At 38.3% G+C, this 26055-nt stretch overlaps 1 protein-coding gene across 2 annotated transcripts in view; it reads left to right on the forward strand.

Annotated features, from left to right (window-relative positions):
* Positions 1 to 26055, forward strand: part of FSTL4 (follistatin like 4) — an 878789-nt gene that overhangs the window by 754867 nt on the left and 97867 nt on the right. For both annotated transcript variants that reach the window (XR_006355064.1, XM_043989744.1), the window contains exon 7: positions 7614 to 7780. Coding sequence is in view for 1 of the 2 variants with exons in the window: in XM_043989744.1 (XP_043845679.1) it covers positions 7614 to 7780 (167 nt within the window). In the remaining variant the exon portion in view is untranslated. The remainder of the gene's footprint in view (positions 1 to 7613; positions 7781 to 26055) is intronic.

Here is a 26055-nt window from a genome sequence, read left to right on the forward strand (position 1 = left end):
GGAGAAGCAGCTGGAATTTGAAACAAATTCCCTTCCTGACTCTCATCATTGAATCATGAGCCAACTCTGAGTATTTTTCTTCCTGTTTTTTAGTCTTAGAATGTCAAGCCTTTGAGAGAGGGATGGGTTTGGGGCCAGAGAGTGGCAAGCACAATTGGTGCCCAATTCTGTTTTTCTTCTGTTGCTTTTCACTCCATTATAAGAAAATGTGTGTATTTGTATGAGAGCTACTATGCCCCAGAAAAGCAAGAACTCATATAATCCCCGGAGTTGGGCCTTAATGGATGTAAAGCACCCCAGAAACTTAGAAAGGATAGACAATATTCTAGCCAGACTCAATAAATTTTCTGAGCATATGAGGTAGGGCTGGGGGCGGGGGGAGAGTGTTGTCTTGGACAGTGTAAAAACCCTACCCGGAATTAGAAGATTTGAGGAGGGGAAGATAGGCTTATACGAGTACAATGGGGAGAGATTGTAGCATACCTTAAATGTCAAGTAGAGAGATGATAATTATCTAAGAGATATATGAGTGAATAGGTAATGGAGAGCCATTGGATATTTCTGAGCAGAAAGATGACATATTCATTATAATACCTTAGAAAATTTATTCTGAGGATGCTGATCAGTTTGATTTTTGAGAACTATTTGGCAGAGGAGGAGGGTGAGTAATGTAAGGTCAGGATTCTGTGCATTCTGAGTTTCCTTTCCAGTTTAATATACGCATAGAGCTATTTGGCAAGTAATTATAGGTACAGTCTACCTTGCACATAGTAATTAACCCTTGAGTTTCAGAGCAAGACAGGAAATGTTCATAGGAAAGGATCTCACCAAGAAGAAGGAAGGAGTTACCATAAAGGGCTGATAATAAGAGACACATAAGAGTAGAATTACAGCACTACTTAAGACAGAAGTCTTCCTCCCTCTAATTTATTGTTGTTGCTGTTCGCTTGTTTTCAGTCTTGTCGAACCCTTCGTGATCCCATTTGGGATTTTCTTGACAAAGATACTGGAGTGGGTTGCCATTCCTTCTACAACTCATTTTACAGATGAGGAAACTGAGACAAACAGGGTTAAGTGATTTGCCCAGGGTCACACAGCTAGTGTCTGAGGCCAGATTTGAATTCAGGAAAATGAATCTCCCTGACTCCAGACCTAGAGCCCTATCCACTAGCCCACATAGTTTCCCTCCTCCCTAATGGGATACCCATATTGAGAATCTGCATTCATTGCTGGCAAAAGGACAGCTAAGACTGGGAAAAGCACTAACCTTTCATGAGTTTGGGGGTCCTCAATTTCATTCTCCATGCCTAAGTCCTAATTCTAAATTTACTCCATCTTCACTTGCTAACTGGCCCTGAGTCACTCAATCAGTTTTGAAGTGTGGTATTGAACTGTTTTTCCATCTAAGTAATACTCACCATTTAATCCCTAGAAATCTTAAATTCAAAGCAGATTATTTACTTTCTAAGTCCTGGAAGAACCTGTGCCCTGCCTTACCTATTCTATGCCCCCCAGCAGATTTCTTCATGCCTTGTTTCATTGCTATTATGTATTATTCATTCGTTTCACTCATTCTATGCCACAAATAAATATTTGGTGCAGCTAAGCTTGTTTTGTCCATTGCAATGGCTGTTGACTTCTTTATTCCAAGGTCATGTGATTAGTGCTTATGAAACATAAGAGTTAAGGGAGGAGGAAGATTTGCAGAGCTGCTTTCTCCAGTATGGAGTTCCAACTGGGCAAATTGAAAATATTTCACAAAACCATTGATTACAAGTTGGCACTCTTCACTGCAGAGTTAAACTCCATGGAAGACATGATCCTCCACTCTCTGAGAACCACAGAAAGTGGGGCAGATTCTTGGCACTTCTGCTCATCTGGAATCATGACCATACCTTCCCTTCTGTGGAATTTCCCACCTCAAGCTTCTTTCTCTTTCGAATGGGATCATGATGGAATGGGATCATAATGACACCTAGTCATTAAACAGTACTGACCCATTGGAAAGAGGTCGGGTCTGGAAATAGGAGATGTAGAAATAATCTTCATTCAGAGATGGAGTAACAGAAAACAAAATAATGATTCAATGTTGCTATGAAAAGACCATAGAAAGAGAAGAACAAAGAAAACAGCTTAGGACTGAGGCAATTTATATGAGCCTGTGAAATATAACATTTAGAGAAGGACAGATGGGAGAGTATAGTGTCTTGCAAGCAAAAATAGTATTTCAAGAAGAGGGTGACCAACAGTGTAGAATGCCTAAGTTAAAAATAGGAATCCTAGATTTTAGAGCTGAAATGAACCGTATAGATAATCTAGTCCTTATTTTCCAGTTGAGGGAACTGGAGCTCTCTCTGGGCTCTGAGCCCCAGAAAGATTAGATGAGATGACTTGCTAAGGTCATAAATGCAATGGGAGAAGAAGTGAACTTAGTGAACTTAACAAGAGGAAGAGTAAAGTTTGCATAGGATGGTGGGGAACAGAAGCCTTCTCTTGCCAACCCTGTCCCTGTTTATCTTCCTTTCTCTCATTCTATAGTCTAAGCCACTACTTTCGTCACTTAATAATAATGAATCGTATTCATAGTTTACTTTGTGAGAGAATCTTACCTCCTGAACAGGCAACCCCGCCCTTCAAAAAACAACAACAATAAAGGTGTCTCTCCCTGGCTGATGACAGAGTGACCAAGCACAGGTTCAGGCAGTAGGTAGGTCAGTCTCACTTAATTGTAGAATTGAATTGATCCAAATAAATTTATGGGAGTATTCAAAATTTCCCTGATGAATCTAAGTTCTTAGAAGCAAGAAAATATTAAGGTCCTCAAGAGAGGAAAATAAATAATGCTATTCAGTCAACCAAGCAAGTCAAGTCCTGCTATTAATGCATTTTGAACAAAGCTGAAATCAGATTAGGTTAAAAGAAATGGGAATATCCTTCATCTATTTAGTATAGTATGAGACTTTTTACTGATAACTCTAAAATAATTAATGATATCTTACAGTTCTATGGCATTTTACATTTATAAAGGAATAAGATCCTGGTTAGGATAGCTGAATGGGACCTTTGCAGTTATCTAGGCCCACCTATTGCCCCCCCCCAACAATTGCTACAATTCCCCTAGGGATTTGGGAAGGATAGAACAATACCTGATTCCAGTTTCCTTTAAACAAGAACAATCCCAATACCATCTAGTATGCTTTCCTAGTTCCTCATTAGCACAACCTCCCTTCTGTTTCCTTGTTTAATAAACACCTAATTAATGACATGGTTCTTTCTTTGCCCTTTACCCCTCTTCCTTAGTTCCCTTTGTAGTGTACTCCTCTTGCCCCATATTTAAAAGTGTTAGAAGCAGGCCTGACTCAGACCCTTGATAACTAATTTTGGTACAAATTGAGGCTCTCTTAGGTCATTCATCAATTAACACCAGAAGACTTGTTTAGTCATAGCAGAGAAAGGCTATTCAATAAGGATATTAAAGCACTTAGCTTGCTTAGTTTCTCCCCATTTCACCATTATCTCCATAGGATAAAAAAGGCTCTAGTCAGCTGGGCAAGGTGGAAGGACTTTAATATCCATGACTTAAAGGCCCTGACTCACTGCATATGTCTTTTAATGTTCTTCAGTGACCATGAAACCATGGCCAGAGGCTATCAGAAAACTTCAGTGCAGTTGGAGTCTCAGTCAATCAACTTACAGTGTAATTTTATCATCTTTTAGGGAAAAACTAGCCTCAACCATGTTAGGGTTGTGGGGCTCCCCTACCAAAAAGGGATTTAATACAAATGAGCACTGACAAAAGCTGTGTGATGGGGAGATACTAACATAAAACCCATAAAGTTTATGTATTACAATCGTTCTTCTGATTCATTCCTCCCTGACAGTAAACTACAAGGAACTTGGCCTTGATCTTTCTCAGCTGCCCATTCCCTTCTCAATGACCCACTTCTCAGCACATTCTTCTGTGGATTTTGCTACTCCAGGAATTGTCCTATGGCATAATTTGGAAGTTTTTTGGAGTGATCTTGTCGTGAGTTCGAGAGCTCACTGCCTTTCCTCTGCCCTGAATGACCCACTTCTGACATGTCTCATTTGTATTATAGCCTTATTATTATTGTTATTGTTATTATTGTTATTATTATTATTATTATTATTATTATTATTATTATTATTATAGCCTGAACTGGAAACTGAACCAGTCAACCTCACCAAGTCTGATGCTCTCCCTCCCCATTTGGCTAAATCATGAAGCCCAGAGTCATAACTAGGACAATGTATTTCTTCCCTATGTTGGTCTATAGACCACAGTGGAAAGGCTTATGGCCCCCCACTGACCTGTGCTAGGTAACAGAATCCTACTTCTTTGCTTGATCCCAGGTGGCTACTCTCAGTGTTCCCTCTGGGTCACCCCTCTCTCATGGACTTCCTTCAATCCCAACTTCAATGGAGTCCTGGCCACCCCCTTTCCCAGAGCCAGTGAAACCATATCAATCCCCAACTCTTAAATGATGAATGAATTGTAAGTAAAGGCTTCTCCTAATAGACCTAGGAAATACCAGTTGGTGACTCAGATCAGTGTCAGCCTTGAGTGCCCTTGACCCTGTTCTGTTCAATTTTTTTTTTTATCCGTAATTTAGATAATGACATCAAGATTTGACCTTGTATATTTCCTTCCCTACTTGTTTCTAAGCTACTTTAATGATGAGAAAGAGTAACTTTATCACTGGGCCTGGGAAGACCCCTGTGGCTGACAAGCGAGAGATTTAATGCACTGACTACTACAGTCTCCAGAGGAAGTTTCCAATTACACATTCTCACTAGAGATTAAGCATCTCAATGTGGTTTCATTCCCCATCTTCTCACTGTAATCTTCCTAGCCAGTCAGTAAGCCTATATCGTCCCACTGTTTTGGAATATAGAGCTTAGTTATTGAAGATTATTTAATGGTAAATATTTAGGGACAAGGAGAAGAAGGAGATAATTCTGTTAACACAAATCCCTTTAGAATTTTAAAAGGTCCTTGGGAATATTGATAGGAATGCCATTCGATAAAATATTCATTTAATTAAACTTTAAGTGATTCCATTGTTTACTTTTGGGCTAATATTTATATAGCTAGCAAGAACAGAATTCTGATCGTTCTTTCGGTGTTCATACCTTTACATTTGGCATCTTTTCCTACACAAAATAAAACTCTTCTTACATACAAATTATCAGAAATATAATCAAAACTTTAAATGAAAATAATAATTACAAATAAGTGGAAAAGTGCAGTCCTCCCACTTCCTAGGAAGAACTCATTGAGGTCGGAATCCTTATTTAATGTCTTTCTATCAGGCTGGTTTTACAAGAGAGGGTATTCCCAATACCGTCCTTGAACAGTCCTCCTATCACCTCCTCCCTCAAATGATTGTCCTAATTTATTAGCCTTTCATTCATAGTCACCTTGGTATGACCTCACTCTAACTCATTTTTTTTTTCTATTCCTGTGCAGTATATTCATTGCAATCAGGCTGGTCTATTCAGAGTCCACTGAACCCATGTGATCATAGGTGTTAGGGCAAGAAGAGCTCTTAGAGGTCAAATCCAATCCCTGCATGTTACAAATCAGGATTGCAGGAGAAGAAATCTAAAGCTGACGTGACCTCGGATATCATCTCTCCAACTGTGTCCTTTCACAAGGAGCCAAATAAAGACAAAGAGTCTTAAACTACTGTCTTCCAATCACAAAGGAAAAAAGAGCAGAGCTGAAGTTCAGACTCCCTTCCCTCTTTACATTAACTTGTAATTTTCTCTCCTCCTTCCTATGCTAACAGCACCACCCAGAGGAAGGGGAAGATGCCTTCCTTTCACCTCTTTGCCTCCCTAGACTAGAGTTTAATGGGAAGTAGACTCTTCCTTTAATGCTCTTCTCTTTCTTGAGACCTTCCTTGGCCATTCCAGATCACAGAGATCTCTCCTCTCTCTAAAATTCCAATACAAGAATTACAGGCTTTAACATGGATTCTTTGGGAACATATCGTAGAATATGAATCGTCTAATATTGTTATCTTGTACTTTTTATTAACTTTATATGTGTTAAGTGTAAATACTTTACATGATTGAACCTATATCTGATTGCTTACCTTCTCAGGGAAGATCGAGGGGAGGAAGGGAGGGATAGAATTTAGAAGTCAAAACTTTTTTAATGTTAAAAATTGTTTTAACATGTAATTGGGGGGATATATATATATATATATATATAATACACAAACATATAGATATAGATATATATTCCATCTCAACTGATATATAGAAGACGCTTAATTACAGTTCACTGAATGAAAAACGATAGAATGAATCATATCCTGGGAGAAATTCCACTGAGTCAGTGACTCCTTGGGAAGCCCAGGAATACTGAAATATTCTCTCAGGAAATGTGGGACTCTAGTTGATCCCCTCCCAGCAGCATTTCCTTAAGGGAGAAAAGGTAAAAAGAATTTTCAAGGTTAACATATAAGCTATTTTGTTCCGTTCATCCATTTTATCTACAAAATGATTCAACTGGGTATCTGATTGTGCTACATCCAGGATTATGATCCAACAAACTCAGTTTAATTTCTCATTTGTCTCTTAAGTGCACACTGTGACCAGAATACTGTGTTAGGTACCAGCAGAGAAATGAATTTTAGATAATGCAGAGTTCCTCTCCTTATGGAGCTTATAATCTTTTATAGAAATAAGACACAAACATAAACCAATAATAAATATGTATGTTAAAGAGGCAAAACCAAAATGAGCTCCAATTTATTCAGGCAGATTTCCCCATCAATGAGGTTAATTGAATCACAGACAGTAATTGAATACTTCCCTGTGGATGGCAGAGAACTGGGTGTGTTCCTAAGGACTATAGATTTCCCCCAGTTCTCCAGAGCTGACTCAATCCCCAGCTCCCACAGTTAACACTTGCTGATTCACAAGACCTATTTCTGTACATTTCTGTCATTTTTACACTTACTTGAATGCCTAGGAAAATTCAAAAAGGGTATATTTCTAGGTGGTTCCAAAAGTGAGGCAAGCTTTCTCACTGGATTTGATAAGGGAAAAAAAATCACAACCTGATTTTGGCAGAAGGAATCTTTTAATTAGCTTATGGATTGGAGATCTATTAGCTTTATATAGCAAAGTAAAATTCCTCCTTGCACATCAAGATTAGACCAGTTAAGATTAATCAGGATTAACTTGCATAATGCCAGCATCCAAATCTTTTCTGATCTGTTTATGGCCCCCAATACACAGTTCTCTTTAAGATAAATGTTGAAAATTATAATTTCAATCAATAATGACTAAATGAATCAATGAAACAAACTTGTTTAGAATATATACTTGAAGCATAAATCAAGAGCATAGCTTTGAAGGTCATTTACTTATCTGTCCCCTAGGATGAGAAGAAAGAGGAGTCCAAACAGATTCCTTGACCTCATCCCTACCTGTTCTGCATTCTTAGTCAGTTACTTACTTCAGTTGTATTCCAGGGAACCACAAATGGCAGCTCAGACCTTAAATACAAATTCATTGTTTATAAAAGAACTTGACTCTCACCTTGACTGTGATTTTCTTTTCTGCCTCTCCTGCAGAAGTAGTTCATCTGAGTCTTCCTGAGGAGCAGAGGATCATTGTTACTACAGTGACAGTTGGGCTCAGCACAGTGTTAACTTGTGGCATCCAAGGGGCCCTCAGGCCACCCATCATCTGGGAGCGAAATGGAGTTACCTTAAACTTCTTGGATTTGGAAGATATCAATGTAAGTCTTCAGTTTCCTTAAAAAAAACAAAGTTTTGCCTCCAAAATCTTTTTTTCAGTGTGCTGGCCCTCCCAGCAAATAAATTGGATTGAGTTGGCATCACTTAATTGTCTACTTTCTAGACAGAAGCAGAGACTTCATGTGTTCAGAATAAATGAGACTAGAGGTCGGGCATGAATGCTAGATTGCAGAGCCTTGAATGATGACCTAAGACATTTGAATTAGGTGCGGTAAGCAGCAGAAGCAATCATTGGTGGTTTCTGGGCAAGGGAATAACATTATGCTGCTTTTAAAAAAATTGATGTAATCTTTTTTTTGCTTGTTTTTATTAGCCCTGATGAAGAAATTCACTCTGCCAAAGCAAAACAGCAACTTTACTGCAATTTATTGTCTTGGAGAGCTGCCTGGTACATTGAGAGGTTAAATGTTGTGTCCAGGGTCACAAAAGTAATAGGTGTTAACTTCATGATTTTATTTCATGACTCCCAGTATCCTAGTCCACCTATGTGTCCAGTATGCCATGTTCCCTCCTAATTCAGCTATAGGCTGAATTAATAGGTGTCTAATGACCCAAACAGGCAGCTGGGTGGCACAGTAGATAGAGTGTCAGGCCTGGAGCCAGGAATGATCATCTTCCCTGAGTTCAAATCTGTCCTCAAACAGTTACTAGCTGTGTGACCCCAGGCAAGTCACTTAACTCTGTTTGCCTCAGTTCCTAATCTATAAAATAAGCTGGAGAAGAAAATGGCAAATCACTCCAGTATCATTTCCAAGAAAACCCCAAATGGGGTCACAAAGAATTGTTGGACATGGATGAAAATGACTAAACAAATGACCCAAACAAAGGAAATAATGAATAAATAAATACAGTCGAGACCACATCTTAAATATCATGTTCAGTGCCAGACAGTTGTCATGTTTTAAGGAGGAAATTTATAAGAGGCATCATGGGTGTAATATGTAGAAAGTTGTCCCTGGACTTCCCCAAGATACACGTTGAAGTCCCCACCTTTGATAATTAATGTTTCTGGGAAACTAGCCAAGTCATCTAACCTCAGTACTCTGAATTATTCTGTAAGAGGAGAATTTGCAGAGAAGGTTCCAAGGAACCTTTGATCAAGGATATCCTTCCCTGAGCTCCATCCACCAGTGAAATCATAGATCCATCAGGATGGCCACTTGTTGAACATGGTGTAACAAGGAATGTTGTCTAAATACTCTCAGATAGTCTTTGTTTAAAGTCCCTTCCAATCATTGTTATTGTGATTTAGTGATGTATTTGGATCCATACATTGATGAATTTTAATGGAAAAGACTTTAGAAATCAACTGGCCTAATATTGCCCCTTAAAAGATGAAGAAACTGAAATCAAGAGAGAGTATATAAACAGGCAGTGAGTGGTAGAGCAAAATTGGAGTGTAGAATTGCAGATATTTCAAATCCATTGTTTTTAAAAGGAGCCTGGAGTCAGGAGGACCTGAGTTCAAATCCAGCATCAAACACTTGCTGTGTGAACCTGGGCAAGTCCCGTAACCCCAATGGCATAAAAAAGTGTCAGTTAATGGTTTTGTGCTCATTTTAATTTCATTTTAATTTTCTTAAATGAGGACAGAGAGTCAGTATGGAGCAGTGGATAAAGAGCCACTAGTCTTAGAGACAGAAAGTACTGAGTTCAAGTTCTAAATCTAACTGGTTATATGACCCTGAGTAAATCACTTAATCTCTTAATGATCTAGGCAACTCTAAGACTACAATTTTCAGGAGAGCTACCTCTCTGCTTTGGTAGAGTATTTCTACACCAAGAGTTCCCATGAATCCATAGATATGCATGAAATCTATGAGTTTAACCCATATTCAATGCTATGGTTGTTCTTGCATGAGTGCTGGATCAATCAGGAGGTGCTGCTGGTTTGAAATGTTATTGCTGTTGCTTCTAAAGTCAGGTAGAACTATAATTGTTGTTATGATTATCACTTCAATAGGAACAAAAGGGAAATAACTCATTTCTATAGAGCTTTAAATTTTAACACTTTTCCTCAATATGGCTTTGTGAGGTAGGTAGTGAGAGTGTTTCTATGTTTATTTTTCTGATAAGGAAACTGAGGTTCGGTGAGGTCAAGTGACTTGCCCAGGGTCAAACATGAGTAATAGAATTAAGAACCAAAGTCTGACTCTCCAACCTGTGCTTTCAGACCAAGATTGGGAGCCTGGGGTAGAAGAGGCATGCCGCCTCTGATTTGACCATTCCCTTTCTCGGAATACCTCAGAACCCAGTAGTAATTCTCAACAGGATACCTATATTTTATATAGTCTCTGGTATCTTCTTCCTGTAAGAGGCTAAAATTAGCCTCGGGCGCCCCAAATGAGCCGCCCCTCTCCCAGGGTGACTGCTCTCCCTGAAACTGCCTTAGTCATGCCACGCCATTCGTGGAGGCCCCAGGGGTTTCTCGGTCCAGCCCCCAGCTCTGGGCGCCCAGCATGGAGTCTCAGTGTCCCAAGCCAGCCTTGGGCACAACCTGAGGATGCCAACAAATTAGCTTAGTGTGCTTGGGCGAGGTCAGCCCAAATTTCAGGGGAGAGAAGGTTTTTATAGCTTGGGGGTGGGTGGGTAGAGACGCAGAGGTGGGTAGTGAAGAAAAGTGGGTAGGTCTGGAGACAGGAGACAGGACAGTAGAGGAGCAAGGGCGAGGCTGGAGAAAGGACCGAGTGCACAGAGAACAGGAGTGAAGGCAGTGGCGGCAGCTGGCCAGCCACACCCACAGGTGACAGATGAGGGAGGAGATTTCACTGTGGCAGGGAGAAGATTTCACACCCACAGGGGAGAGACGCAGGGGAATAGTGAAAGTTAAAGGCAAAGCAATGGAGTTTGTTGTCAAACAACAAACAAAAGGTTTCAGGTTGTATATTCTATTTGTCTTTGTTCTTATCTCTTAGTTTATTCTTATCAATAAACCCTGTTTTATTTGCTTAAATTGAAAGAGGCTTTTTCTTATCAGTTTGGGAGAAGCAGTTGGGGGATTTTTTAAAAGGCCCTTACAAACTGGCCTAGGCATGTGGTAAAAAAAAATATGAAAGTTTTTTAACAGGCGGTTAGGATAACTGAAAAATGCCAGTTTTTTTTTTTTTTTAAGGACCACCCTTTTGGGGAGGAGACCAATGGCATGAGCTCCGCATGTCAGTGCGCCTGCTGTGCATGTCAGACTGCCTGCTATGCACTCGACTTCTGGGGTGCGAGCTGAAAAGACAAGGAGAGAACGGAAGTGGGGCTTTTTCTGCTCCGCTGGTCTCCTGGCTGCGCTGCACAGACAGACGCGGACTGGAGTTTGACTCGGCCCGGCTCTCGGTTAACAGCATGCGCTTGACTCGGTCTCTCTCCCCAAAAGTGGCCTTGGGTTTTGGTGAGTTTTATACAGAATATAGACTAAGCCTAGACTTAAGACGATTTGTATTGTATTTCTACTTTCCTATCCTTCTAATCAACATCACCTTGTGACTACCATACAATAAAGACTCTATCTAGAAAACCAGAAGCTTCTTCCATTTACTAGTCTGGGAGATAAATTAAGGGAAAGGTTAAGTAGGGGAGATTTATGATCTAATATCCAATTTTAATCTCACAGGCAGCTAATAGCCTACATTCCTATCTTAGCTGTGGCAATAATCTTCCAAAGCAAAAGGTATGGGGACTCACTCAATAACTAAACTAAATATTCATAAGTAGCATTTACCAGAAATGTGCCCATTACTTCAGATTCTTACTCTGAAGGTGTCTTTGAAGATGTCACTCAGTGTAGCACATAATGTCACCTGGCATTCCATGCAAAGCTTCTGTGCAGGAACGCTTGACTGGACACATGGAGGTGTGGACAACAGATTTTCTGAGATAAGACCTAAATTTCTCCTCCAATTGAGAGGGAAAAATAAATTGGAAGCAAAGCGTAGGAGCAAATGAAGGAATTAAAATCACAAGAGGAGATAAGGAAGAGTTTCAGAGAACTTTGAGCAACAGGAGAAGGAAGAAACAGACGTCCAGAATCATCACAGGCCACACATACTCTGTGTGGCTACATGCTTAGTTGTGTATAAGAAGATTACAGGGAATCCTTGCTGATAAGCATGTACAAGGTACATGTAAATTCAGTTTCATTCAACAAACATATATTTAGTACTTACTTCATGCAAGGCAACCAACCAGTTAATGATTCAGTCAATATTTATTAAGCACCAATTAAGCTTCATTGGCTTGGATTAGATGAGCAACTACTGTAGGGAAGACAATGGAATAATATATGGTCCTAGCACTCAGTTTATACATAAATGTTGGGGAAATTACAAGGCCACACTGAGATCATTATTATTGTTGTTATTATCTTTAGGCAAAGGGCTCAGGCACAAACCATGAGGTATAATGGTTAGAGAGCTGGCCTTAAATTCAAGAAGATCTATATTCAAGTACCAGCCCTGTCAGGTAATGGTGAGGTAACCATGGGCAGATCAGTACCCTAGACAATTGAGACTTTAATATTCAGAGAACTTTCCTACTTGCATTGATCAAGAGCATTTACTCATCCTAGAGCTCCCCGTGTCAACTAAAACACAGACCCATTTTTTATGTTCATGGTCCAGACAGAAAGTGCTATAAACAGTTCTGAGATGTGTGCTAAGCTCATCCTTGAGGGCTTCATGGAGAAAGTGGGACTTCAATCTGGCCTTGACAATTGTGTTAGATTTAAATGGGTCAAAGAGAAGCAAAGTCATTCAAAGGAATGATATATAAGAACACAATGATCCATGTCCTGTTTTAGGGTTGGTAATGACAGATTTGTCTGGAATAAATGTTGTGTTGGCAAAACCATGCAGCTAAATGGAGCCAGTTCAAATTGAAGAAGGCCCTTAAGATGCCATGCTAAAGAGTTTGTACTTTGTCCAGTAGGCCAATGGAGAATTATTCAAAGTTCTTGAGTATGGTTATGACACTGGGCTGTAGGAAAATGCCTCCCACTTTAAGAAGGAACAGATAGGGCAAGCTTAACCCCATCTAAGCAATATTTCAATGCTACTGACAAAAAACATTAAAAGTAACGAGGACCCTATAGTTCTTGTGATAGGAATTAGGCAGGAAATCATGGGAAGAGAAGCCTGGCATAGCCCTGTATTATCCAACTGAAACAAATTCAGCAGACCACAGCTGCCATTCACACAGTTACCAAGGAGCACAGGACTATGGACTTAGAGCTTGGATTGACCTTAAAAGTCTAAACCAGCCTTCTCAATTTGCTGATGAAGTGACTGAAGCCCAGAGACATTAAATGACTTAACCACAGTCACATACCTAGTAGGTAGCCAACCCTTGACTTAATCTCAGGTCCTCCTCTCATTCAAAATCCAGGACTTTTCCCCCTCTGCCACAGAGACTTGTCAATGCTTCTGCTTTACTATCATGGTCTATCTCGGCTTCAGCTAAACACATTCATCTAAGAAAGCACAACATTAGAAATGAAAGAAGATCCCTCTCTCTGCATTGTCATTTGATGCTGAAAACTAGGTAGGTGCAGATGGAGATAGGATTTACGACAAAAACCAAGATAGAAAAATGAAGATGGTGGTTTGACTCATCCACCTCCTTTCTTTATCATTTTTATGAGACGTCTTGATTGGCAACAAAATATTAATCACTTTTCACCACTCTTTTAATGAGAAGCTTTCATGAGCAACACAATAGTAATTTGTCTTGTCTGATATGTTAAGAATCCCATTAATGAATTCAGTTACACAGCCATTACAGAATGCCATTTTAATGACACATGTAATTAAACTTTTCTGATTTGCAAACATCAAGGATGCTGTAAGCAGCAGAACAGTATTTGATCAGAAAGAAATGAAGCCCCCCTCTCTAGCCCCAAGCCAAATTGAAAAGCTCTGCATGAACTTCCATAGGAAGAAGACATTACTGTCAAAAAGCATTTCTTGTCTCCCTCCTTGAACTAAGTGCCATGCCAAAGGCCTGGCAGAGATACCTAAGTCAGAATGTGAAGGAGCCTCTCCTTGAAGATTTCATTACTTAACAAAACTATGCAGATTACCCCAAAAGTACAAAATATCTTGTGTGTGTCAATGTTGGGAGAGACTTCAGAGCTTTGGGCAACCCACATGGGATGTGGACAATTTAACCACATGCTCAGAGTATCTTTCTTATGCCTCTTCCCATTAGTAATTTGATAGAGAACTGTCAGTAATTGGGTGAAACACACACTTAGACCTCAACTCACTTTCTCTAGTGCACTCCATGAGCTCTTGGCATTATTTATAACCATATTGATAATTTAGTAACTAGCCTTTATATGACTCTCTTGCAAATCTCATCCTTATAATAACCCTACAAGGTAAATGCTTTTATTTTCCCCATTTTAGAAATGAGGAAACTAAGTCAGGCAGAGATTAGGTTTCTTGCCCAGGGTCACACAGATAGAGTTTTAATTTGGGTCTTTCTATCTCCTGGTCCAACATGCTAACCACTGTTCCATCTAGCTGCATGTCTCGTATATCATGCCAAATTGCTGGTTCTCATAAAATCAGGGAATACTAGAGCTACAAAAGATAGTGATGATCTTAAAATCTAACCTGTTCATGTTGTAAATGAGAAAACTGAAGCCAAAAAACCCCCTGATAATAGTGATACAGCTAGCATTCAATTAGAACATTAAAGTTTGCAAGGTACTTTATATATTATATAATAACATAAGTATTTGTATTATTAGCACCATTTTACAGTTTAGAAAACTGATGACTAGAACAGATAAGTGACTTGTCCAAGGTCACACAGCCAGTAGGTATCCAAATTGAGATACAATCCTAGATTTCTTGACTCCAAGGCTAATGCACAAGTCTGCCACAGATCCAGGACAAGCCAAGATTCACAACCCAATCAGGCTGGCAGCCTTGAATTCTGAGGACCCATTTAAGAAAATCAGCACATAGCCTGACGGCTGACCTTAGATCAATCTATCTTTAGAAACTGGCCTTCAGACCGGTGAAGAGTAAGAGCATGACTCAATCAGTGAATTCCAGGCTAAGTCTGTATCTAAAAAGCTGAGTATGAATCAATCAATACGTGAATCAACAAGCATTTAGGTATCTATCACATTCCAGGCATTGTGCTAGGTGCTGAGTATACAAATACAATAAATGAAATCTTCCCTACCTGTAAGGAATTTACACTCTAATAAGCATAATAACTATGATTTATATAACTAATAAGACAAATATAGAGATAATAAGTAGAAATAAATTCAGAGTAGCTTGAGAGAGGAGCAGTTAAGGGGTGTGGTCAGGAAGACTCATCTTCCTTGAGTCCAAATATGACTTCGGACATTTATTAGCTGTGTGACCATGGGCAAGTCACTTAACCCTGTTTGCCTCAGTTTCCTCATCTGTAAAATGAGTTGGAGAAGGAAATGACAAACCACTGTAGTATCACTGCCAAGAAAACCCAAAATGGGGTAACAAAAAGTGAACCACAACTGCAAATGACTAAACAATAAAAGATTGAGAAGAGCACTCTATAATTTATGAGTGCATCAGGAAACATTTCACATAAAAGGTGATGTTTGAGCTAACTTTTTTTTTTTTGTGAGGCAATTGGGGTTAAGTGACTTGCCCAGAGTCACACAGCTAGTAAGTGTTAAGTGTCTGAGGCCGGATTTGAACTCAGGTACTCCTGAATCCAGGGCCGGTGCTCTTTCTACTTACCGCGCCACCTAGCTGCCCCAAGCTAATTTATTTTTTAAAAAAGGTATTGTTTTAGGTGGAGTACAAGATGTACATTCCATACATGGAGAATAACCATGATAAAGGGACAGAGATAGAAGATGAAATTTTGTATATTAGGACAGACACAAGGCCAGTTTAGCTGGATTACAGACTGGAGTCAAATCATGACTGGAGGCTAGAAAGATAGGCTGGGGCTAGGTTGTAAAGTGGTACAAATAGAGGAATTTATAAATGTAATTTTAAAATTTTTCAATTAGCAAGTATTTTCTCTCTCCCACTTTCTTCTGCCAGTGGAGGAAGGGGGGGATAAAGACTATGAAAACCCTCATAACTAATATGCATAATCAAGCCAAACAAATTCCCACATTCTGTATAATTAGCCTATCACCTCTCTGTCTGAAGGTGTGTGCTATTCTTTATCTTCAATCCTTTGTAATCATGTGTGGTCATTGCATTAATTAGTCACATCATAAATTAGAGAATCAAGGAAGAAATTGCCCTTCATATCTATGGATAGAACTTAGTGATACAGAAAAGTCATGGGGGAAAAGGGATCATGTTGTTTAAACAAAATTAAAAAATTTTTGCACAAACAAAACCAAAGCAACTAAGCATAGAAGATAAAGAATTAACTTGGGATAAAATCTTTGTAGCATATTTTTCTTTCACTTTCAAGATACATAAGAATTAATTAAAATTTATAAGAATATGAGCCATTCCCTGATTGATAAGTGGTCAAAGCAGATGAACAAGCAGTTCTCAAGAGAAGATAGCCAAGCTATCAGTAGCCATATGGGGGGGAAATTGCTCTAAATTACTAATAATTAGAGAAATGTCAATTAAAGCAACTCTGAGCTTCTACCCCACAGCTACCAGATTTTACAAATTGATTAAAATGGAAAAACAACAAATGTTGGAAGCACTACAAGAAAACACTCACATTGATAATGCTTTTGGTGGGGCTATGAATTGGTTGGCCCATTCGTTCTAAAAAGCAGTTTGGAACTATGCTCCAAAAGTTACTAAATTTCTCATTCCTTTTGACCAAAATAAACCACTAATAGCCTTCTATCTCCAAAGAGTCTATATAAAATGGAAGACTACTTTTATGTGCAAAAATATTTGTAAGAGTCCCTTTTTCTGGTGGCAAAAGCCTGAACTAACCATGGGATATTGATATAAAATAATATTCTTGTTTTAGAATAAACATAAATGGATAAGTTTCAGAAAAACCTAGGAAGACTTGTATTAACAGATAAAGACCAAAGTGAATGGAACCAGGAGGGCAATTCATAGTATAACAACATTGTAAAAACAAAAAAGATTTAAAATTTATACTTTGCTTCTAAGTTAATAGGGAATCATTGGCATTTATTTTTTTGGTGGGAAGAGTTGGGAAGGTGAGGACAAGGATAGATCTATGCTTAAGAAAATCACAAAGATAAGAGTGGTGACCTGCTTGTGAGTGCCTCTATGTGTTAAGGGCTAAAATTCTAGCTAAACTGTCTAAAATATCTAATGAGTGGTCGCCAATAAATTATAAGCTTTAGCAAGAGTTAAACTTTTAAGCATTTATTAAGGAGAATAAGAATTTGGTAAAGAGAGAGAAAAAGGCCTAGATTCCTATCTATTAAAGGGAGAGCACATTTCTAGCTCCGCTCTCCACCAGAGTCCAAAGGAAAAAGCGCCTCCGTCTCCTCCTTCCTCCTCCCACTAGTCCGCGTCACTTCCTGATACCAAAGACTCCTGGTCTTGCCCTCAAAGACCTTCGCTTCATGGGCAGAACTCTTCTACAGTTAGTATCCAGCAGGTGGCGTTATTCCAATCGTTACAGTCCCCCCTGTTGTTCCTCAAGAAACAAAATGTTTCCTTGACGGAACAGTAAAAAGAATATAATAACTATTGCTAACTAATAATATGTGAACAACAATATAGAAAAGGAAGAGAGGAAAGTTTTGTCCAGAGGGGCGATTTTTTTTTTTGTCCTCATGAACCGACGCTTTGACATTGGTCTTGCAAAGGGAGGGCCTCTGCAGAGAGTACATATTACAGATGGTGTATATTATAACCGAAAAAGAAAAGAGAAAAAAACAAAACAAAACTGTTCATTTAAAGTCTCTGAAAGTCTTTTCTCAGATGTCCTCTAGGTGTAGTCGTGGAATGGAAGTCTTTTCAGGGGTTGATGTGTGGATGCTGGTAATCAGCCAGGAAAATTTCCTACAAAATTGAGCTTAACACAACTTTAAAATAGCTTTGTCAATAATCAAATCAAACAATGAAAGTTCTCAAAAACATGTCTAAGGGAATTCAGAATCTTAGTTGTTACACATGAAACATATAATAAAACAAAAATTGAACCATTCTTTAAAATTATAATATTACTATAGTCCCCCCCTTATGGAGGGTAATTGAGAAGACAATTGCTGCGATATTAATTATTAAAAATAATTTTTATCTTTGTTTCATCACTTTTTGCATCATCTGCCTAATTATCCTCATGCCATTATGAGAAATTTTAAAATCTAATATAATTGGTAACAGGTGTTAAGGCCAAATTCAACACTGTATTTATCATGACACCTGAGATAATTATGGGGGTTACCATAAAAGAACAGAGAAATGATGGGATATGAGCATTCCCACACTTGAGGAAAATGTACTGCCCATACAGTATGCCAGGCTTAAAATAGGTGGATGGAATATATGTCCATGCCACCGAACATATTGGAGGAAACTGAGTCAGACTTAATCAGATGCATGGGATTGAGATGTCCATGGCATCAGGCATATAGGAGGGAGCATAGAAGCCAGGTGTAGAAGTGAGATGGGTGGGATCAATACTTCCAGCCATCTGTACAATATTGTGGGGAAAAATAAAATAAAATATGAAACCAAGAGAATCCAACCTCAACATTTGTCAAAAGCCGTTCTCTCGGCCATACCTTGACTTCATGCATGTCTCCCCTCATGTGACAGTTCAGTGTCTGCTCTTGCATGTATTCCTCTTTTGATTGGATGGCATCTTGGCCAACTGGCATCTGATAACTCAGAATAAAGGCAATTAATGTCTTAAATGATAAGTTCCCATAATCCAAGTCTCATATGGATTTAAAAATTGAGGATAATAAATGATTGCAAAAAATGTGAATACATCTTGACTCAGAACACAATATATAATTATGCAACAATTTCAAATAATACCCCTTTTTTTTACTTAGTATACAATTACTTTTTTGAAAAATCTGAACATATTTAAATAAAAGTTAAAGCACAACACAATCTCAAAGACAACTTTTACAAATGTTCCCCTCTTTTTTTTTTTTTGGAATATGCTTATCAAAAGTAATACTTCTAGAATCAATTTACACTTGCCATGGCAACCAATTTGCCAGGGAAATGCTTTAAAGAGTTTGATCAAATAATCAGTTGAGAAAAAAAAAAAATAACAAAAACAAATAAATCAGAATATGGGAGCACAATACTCCTAGAATTAACATTGTATAATAAAATCAAAACCATCTTGCAATGTTTCAAAATTAGATAGACAAATGAATAGAAGAAAATACACATGGAACAATAAAAGACAATGAAATTCAAACTAAGGAAATCTAAATGAATATGAACTTAATATTAACAAGAGTATTATAAAATATAAACCTGATCACATGACTATAAAAAGCTTTTACAAATATTCTCCTTGTTTTAAAAACTAAGTATAAAACACAATCTCAAAAGCAGGAAAATCTCTACGAAAATAAACCCATACCATTAATTTCAAAATGTATATGTAATAGCATAGAAATCCTATGTAACCTCCGAACTGACATTAATACTCTGAATGAATTCAGAACACTTTTGATTCCGGTATCTAAAATCCCCAATACTCATATCAATACCTTGCTGCTTACTTCTACATTTCTGTAAAATATATAGCCTTCCATGGCAAAAGAAGCAGAGTCTTGAACTATGTTGATTGTCATTCTTATTCAGCTTAAGTTTTTCTTCTTTAACCCCTCTATATTGTCTGTCGGGCTTTTCACCATACAAATGCTTTATAAGATTACTAATGAAAGACAAAAGCAGGTTAGCAAAATTATGAACAAAACGGGCATATGTGGAACTTAAAGGGCTTTCTAAGGTTGTCTCAGAAGCACAGCCAGGCTGGGGAAGGGCTGAGCCTGAAGCTGCAAATGTAGTTAGAGAAAGTTGAGCATGCGCATCAGATCTCTGGACTTCCCAGGCAGGGGAAGCTATGGGCTTGGCCATAGGAGTAGAGGGTGGGGTCTGGAGAGGAGGGGAGGGACCAGAGCAATTTGAATGAGACTTGATTTTGAACTCAGGCCTGGATTCCTCTTCCCCCACTTTGCCTCCAGGTGCTAGGGGATTAAAAGCTTCTAGAGGGTGGGTCATTGCCTCCAGGCATGCAAAATTAAAGCAACAATTACTGTTAGAACTGGGAAAAGCTGCGGGAATCTCTTCAGGTTTCTCTGAAAAAGCATGGTTGGGAGAGGGAGAGATATTTCCTTGTGTGAGTAAGTTGCTGGCTCTTTTAACAAAAATAAAAAGAAAAATAGAAAATCCACAAAAACAAAGCATTAACATGATCTTATCTCCCATTTGTCTGGTTAAACAGACTAAAATCAAAAATAGGGTAATTAGGGAGTTTAAAAGGTCCATTCGAAAAAATTTAAAGGAAAACACAGCCAGTACACCAGTACTTAGCAGTTTTAAGGGTAGGGGAAATTTCTTACCCAACCGGAAGATCAGAAGTGAGGTTCAGCTTTCCTCTTCGTGGTCAGCCATCTGTTAAGGGCTAAAATTCTAGCTAAACTGTCTAAAATATCTAATGAGTGGTCGCCAATAAATTATAAGCTTTAGCAAGAGTTAAACTTTTAAGCATTTATTAAGGAGAATAAGAATTTGGTAAAGAGAGAGAAAAAGGCCTAGATTCCTATCTATTAAAGGGAGAGCACATTTCTAGCTCCGCTCTCCACCAGAGTCCAAAGGAAAAAGCGCCTCCGTCTCCTCCTTCCTCCTCCCACTAGTCCGCGTCACTTCCTGATACCAAAGACTCCTGGTCTTGCCCTCAAAGACCTTCGCTTCATGGGCAGAACTCTTCTACAGTTAGTATCCAGCAGGTGGCGTTATTCCAATCGTTACATATGGAATACGATATTCAAGCACATAATGCTGTGATGAAAAACTCCTAAGATCAGATTACATGCTATTGGTCATGTAGCTATGACCCTGGGCAAGTCACTTAACCTAGTTTGCCTCAGTTTCTTCATCTGGAAAAGGAGCTGGAGAAGGAAATGACAAACAGCTCCAGCATCTTTGCCAAGAAAATTCTAAATGGAGTCACACTTGATGGAAAACTCAACAGCAGCAACTTTGTGAGCATCTTCTAGGTATGTTTCATGAGTAGATTGCTTAGTCAGTCCACTAGGGCAAGAGATTTGTATTCCAGTAGCATGATCATTGCATGCTGACCCAGTGTTCATTATGCATCATTACCTAGGAGCGATTTTCTTACTCATCAATGTTGGATGAAATAAAAAACCATTCCAGGTACCCTGTGCCGTATTTTATGAAAGAATTCCAACCTCTCCCAAAAGTCAATTCATGCCATATAGAAAACACCCCAGGGAATTAGTTGGGGCGGGGGGAATGAATATTTTGCTTGTAGTTTATACTTCATCCACATAAGCATAAGAGCATGCTCCCAGTAACTACCAAGGGACTACTTCTGATTTGTTTATCCCTTGCCTGGGGATGTACCCATTTATTTATTGTACTACAATAAATGTGAGAATAGAAGTAATTTCCATATAATATTGTCCAGCACACTCTCAAGCCTTGTTTTAATTTCAAATGTCAGGCTCAGGAGACTATGACCCTGCCCCTGGAAGGACCCCCAGTTTTGCTTGGGATTAAACTGTTATCCCCAAATATTGTCACAAAAGTTGGTTCTGATATCCGTGATGGTTCAGGGACATGCATTAAAGTGTTTATATTTAATGGAACCCATAAAACTCATGGGTTGGGTGGATGAGAGAGAACAAAAGGAATACACAGTCTCTTGGTTTCAGGTACAAGAGGCTAGAGTATTGAGTGCAAGTTACAGAGAGGACAACATAGGCTTGTTATAAGGAAAACTTCCTAACAATTTTTGTTGTTCAGACATTTCAGTAATGTCCAACTCTTTGTGACCCCATTTGGAATTTTCTTGGCAAAGATAATAAAGTGGTTTACCATTTCCTTCTCCAGCTCATTTTACACATAAGGAAACTGAGGCAAATGAGGTTAAGTGAGTTACCCAGGGTCACACAGCTAATAAATGTCTGAGGCCAGTCAGGTCTTCCTAACTCTAAGCTCAGCACTCTTTCTACTGTGCCACCTAGGTGCCCCTTCCTAACAATTAACATCTCAAAGAGAAATGAGTTGCCTTTAGGGATTCTAGGACACCGCCCCCTTTACAGATATTTACACTTTGAATGACTAATTGTCAGAAATATTGTCAAGGAGATCCTAGGTCAGGGACAAGTCAGACTAGATGGTTTCTGAGATCCCTTCCAAATCATAAATTCTATGAATCTATGATTATGAGTCTTCAGTTCTACCAGGAAAAAGGTTTGCCTGAGTGATAAGAATGAACACAAAGATTGCCCATAGAAGGAACATACTCAGAGTGCTTTGGGATAACTTTCTCACACTGGTTTACACTCCAGTCCCCCATTTCTCACCTCTTTACATTTGTATTGGCTCTTCTTAATTCTCTTCTCTACCTCGTAGAATCACTAGTTTCCTTCCAAACTCAGCTGAAAGACCACTTAGCACATGAAGCCCTTCCTGACCTCATCCCTAGCCCTTGGTTGGATCTTCTTACTGCCTCCCCAATTACCTTGTATTTTTTTTCTGTGAGTTTTGTATATACTCATTCATGTACATGTTGACTCCTTCCAGAGAATGGAGGCTCTTTATTGGCATGGACTATTTCATTTATGTCTTTTTTATCCACAGTACCCGAATATACAAGTAGGTGCTTAATACATGGTTGTTGATTTATATTGAAGCAAAAAGTAAGCCTTTCTTTGAAAAGGTTAGTAGAATATAATTGCAGTGGTTCACTGTAATGAGTGTGGGAAGGATTTGTCCCTGTTCAAGGTAATGAAAGTTCTAAATTGGAGTAAGTCCTGAAATAGATGAAGTTTATTGCTATAAATCTTATGAAATAGTCAGTATCCTTCAGTAGGATCTGAGTGAGAACCCAGATCAAATGTGGGTTTTCCTCCCACTGCAACCCATCTGTGCTTACCCTTCCTCTGCAATTCTTGTCGATGTCTTCCTATAAGTTCACCTCAGATGGATGACTTACCCCAAATGCAGAAGAAATTTCCCAAGCTTTGGTGACATCCTGAGGATATCAGTGGAGCATGAGATATAAAAGGTTGACAAGCTTTGAACACAAGCCCAGTAACTCACTGACTATATTTTATGTCTATTGTCTAAGGAAACCAGTCTAGCTGTGTTCAACTGTGAAGTTACTCATCCAGTTGCTAGCAGAGTAATGAACTTTTTCAGACACTGCAGCCTACTCCCAAAGCCCATCTACCAATCTATAAAGAAGTAGAGTAGTAATTACTTGATAAACACTTGATGTTGACTGACTAGTAAATTAAGTCCAGCATCCTTGACATATTGACATAAATGCATTTTTGTTTTTAAATATTAATAGGCATGTTTGATTAAGCCTCATTAATGACTGTACTGGGGAAATTGAGTTTATTACAGCAAACAAATCTTTCTGTTCTTAAGGTTGTTGTATTTATTTATTTATTTATTTATTTATTTATTTATTTATTTATTTATTTATTTATTTATTTATTTATTTTTGCGGGGCAATGGGGGTTAAGTGACTTGCCCAGGGTCACACAGCTAGTAAGGGTCAAAGTGTCTGAGGCCGGATTTGAACTCAGGTACTCCTGAATCCAGGGCCGGTGCTTTATCCACTGCGCCACCTAGCTGCCCCCGGTTGTTGTATTTGTAAGGTGATATGGATTGATTATAGTGTATCCTCCTCCCACCCACCCCACAGGAGGAGGGCTCCTAGGGCAAATGAATAGATGAATAAAGGAGCAACAAATATTTCATTAAACACCTACTATCTGCCAGGTACTGAGGATACAAAGACAAAATCAATATTATCCCTGTCCTCAAGAAGTTTCCATTTTAATAGATGAAAGCAACAGAGAGAGGAGTGGTGATGAGGGAAGGGTGTTTTAATCTGTGAAGTCATAAAGGATCATGAATAGAATGTTAAGAAACAAGTTGACATATACTTTCTAGAATCGATTCTGGCATTGATTTTATTTTATTTTATTTTAGTTCCTAGAAAAAGAGGTATCATAAATGGTGGAGGAAGAGTTATGTGTCAGGGAGAAGGTAATTGAGTAGAAAGATGACTGATGTGGATAACTTAATGGGATGTGAAGCATCCCCGGCATCATCTAAATATAGTACACAGGAACGTGTACTCACTCAAAATCAATTCATTTCAGCCTGATCTGGAGCTCCAGAGCTGAATGGATTAAGTCCCCTATGGCATGATCTCTCTAGGTTCAGTGATCTAGAAGATACAGTCACAAGTAGATGGCAATCAGATGGTCAGGCTGACTGCTGGAAGAGATGTGAATGGGAGGTTTTGACATCTGAGCTCTATAAAGAATTAGCAGTGTAACCTTCCTTTGGTGATTCACTCGGTCAGGTCATCTCAGTATCCTCATTTGATCAGTTGAGATAATTCATGGTAAAAGTCTTATTTCCAGTCACACAGATTCTTAACCTCAGGGTAAGATTAGACTTTTCCTTTTCTCTTGCTCATTCATAGGAAATCAATCCCCCAGTCTTTCGGATTCTGCCTCTATATCATTTCTTTAGTCTTGCCTTTTCTCTAAGGGTTACCATTCTAATTCAGTCCTTTATTACCTCTTGTCTGGGCTATTCCCATAAGCTCTTAATTATGCTTCCTGCTTCCAGGGTCTCCCCTTCTCCATTCCAACCCCTATGTAGTTAGAAGAATAATCTTAAAAAGACATGCGTCTGCCTATGTCTCCACCTGCTCAACAGCCTTCTGACTTTGAAAAGCAACTGCATAAGCAAAATTAGAAGAGAATGCAATGAGGTCTGTTCCATAGCTATCTCTAGGAGGAGTATCCTTAAACAAGGTATAGAGATAATCACAAAATTTAAAATAGATCATGAAATTGAAGACTTTTCATGAACATGATAAATAAGAAGGGATCATTGTCCATTGTGAAGGGAGCTTTATGTAAAATATCTCTTATTAAATTCTATTTCCAATTCATTTCTGCAATTATATTAGATGAAGAGCCATTTCATAATGTATAAATTGTCAAAGGAGTAGAAAAAAATGGTTTTTAAAGAGTCATAAGCAATTAATAATGACATAAAATTATTTTCAATCACTAATAACAAATATAAGTAAAAATTAATATGAGCTTTCACCTTATTCCCAATGAACAGGTAAAACTGGAAAAAGACAGGAATCGCCACTATTGTGGGACAGATTATAGAAAGATAGACACTGGTACATTTTTGGTGGAGAATTCAGTTAAGTCCAACCAGTCTGGAAAGCAATTCAGAATTATGTCAAGAAAATGCCTAAAACACTGATCACTTTTGATCCAGGGATCCCTTTACTAGATTTATATCACAGGTAAGTCAAAGACAGAAAGAAAGATCCTGTCATAACATTACTTTTTTTGTTAGTAATGAGCTGGAAATAAAGTAGATTGCCACTTATTTAAGAAATGACTAAAAGAACTGGCACAAGAAGATAATTGAATATTTCTATGCCATAAGAAATGATAAATATGAAGAATTCAGAGACTTGTATAAAGACATATAAACTGATATACAAGTTAGTAAACAGAACCAAAAATATATATGTATGTATATATACATACACACATATATGCATACATAATAGCAACTAACATGTCAGTAGAAAGAATAAAAACAGCAATGACAAAATCTGAATGTACTTTAATTATGATAAGTAAGCTTACTTCTAAGATAGGAGATGAGAGAATGCACCCCCATCTCTTCTTTCAGAGGTGGAGAATTATGTTTGAAATATTACATATATTGTCAGATTTTGTTGATTTATTGGTTAAATTTTTTAATCTGCTTTTTTCCCTTTTTGTCTTTTTTATTCTTGGCTACAAGGAATGGCTCAATTGATAAGGGAGGGACATATTTAAAAGTTCAGGTGATATAAAAATACAATTAATACATTTAATTTTTGAAAAAGATAAATGAGTGAAGAAAGGCATTGGAAAACTAATAATTAGATTCTAGAACATGGCCAAAAATATATAGTCTCCTTTGCCAGAGTTTTTTGGTGTATATTCACTGACAGATTCTCTCCAGAATTAAAGGGATAACAACAAGATCCCATGTTACCATGAGTATGATTGGCAAAG

This window comes from Dromiciops gliroides, chromosome 2 (genome assembly GCF_019393635.1).
Source record: "Dromiciops gliroides isolate mDroGli1 chromosome 2, mDroGli1.pri, whole genome shotgun sequence".
NCBI lineage: Eukaryota > Metazoa > Chordata > Mammalia > Microbiotheria > Microbiotheriidae > Dromiciops > Dromiciops gliroides.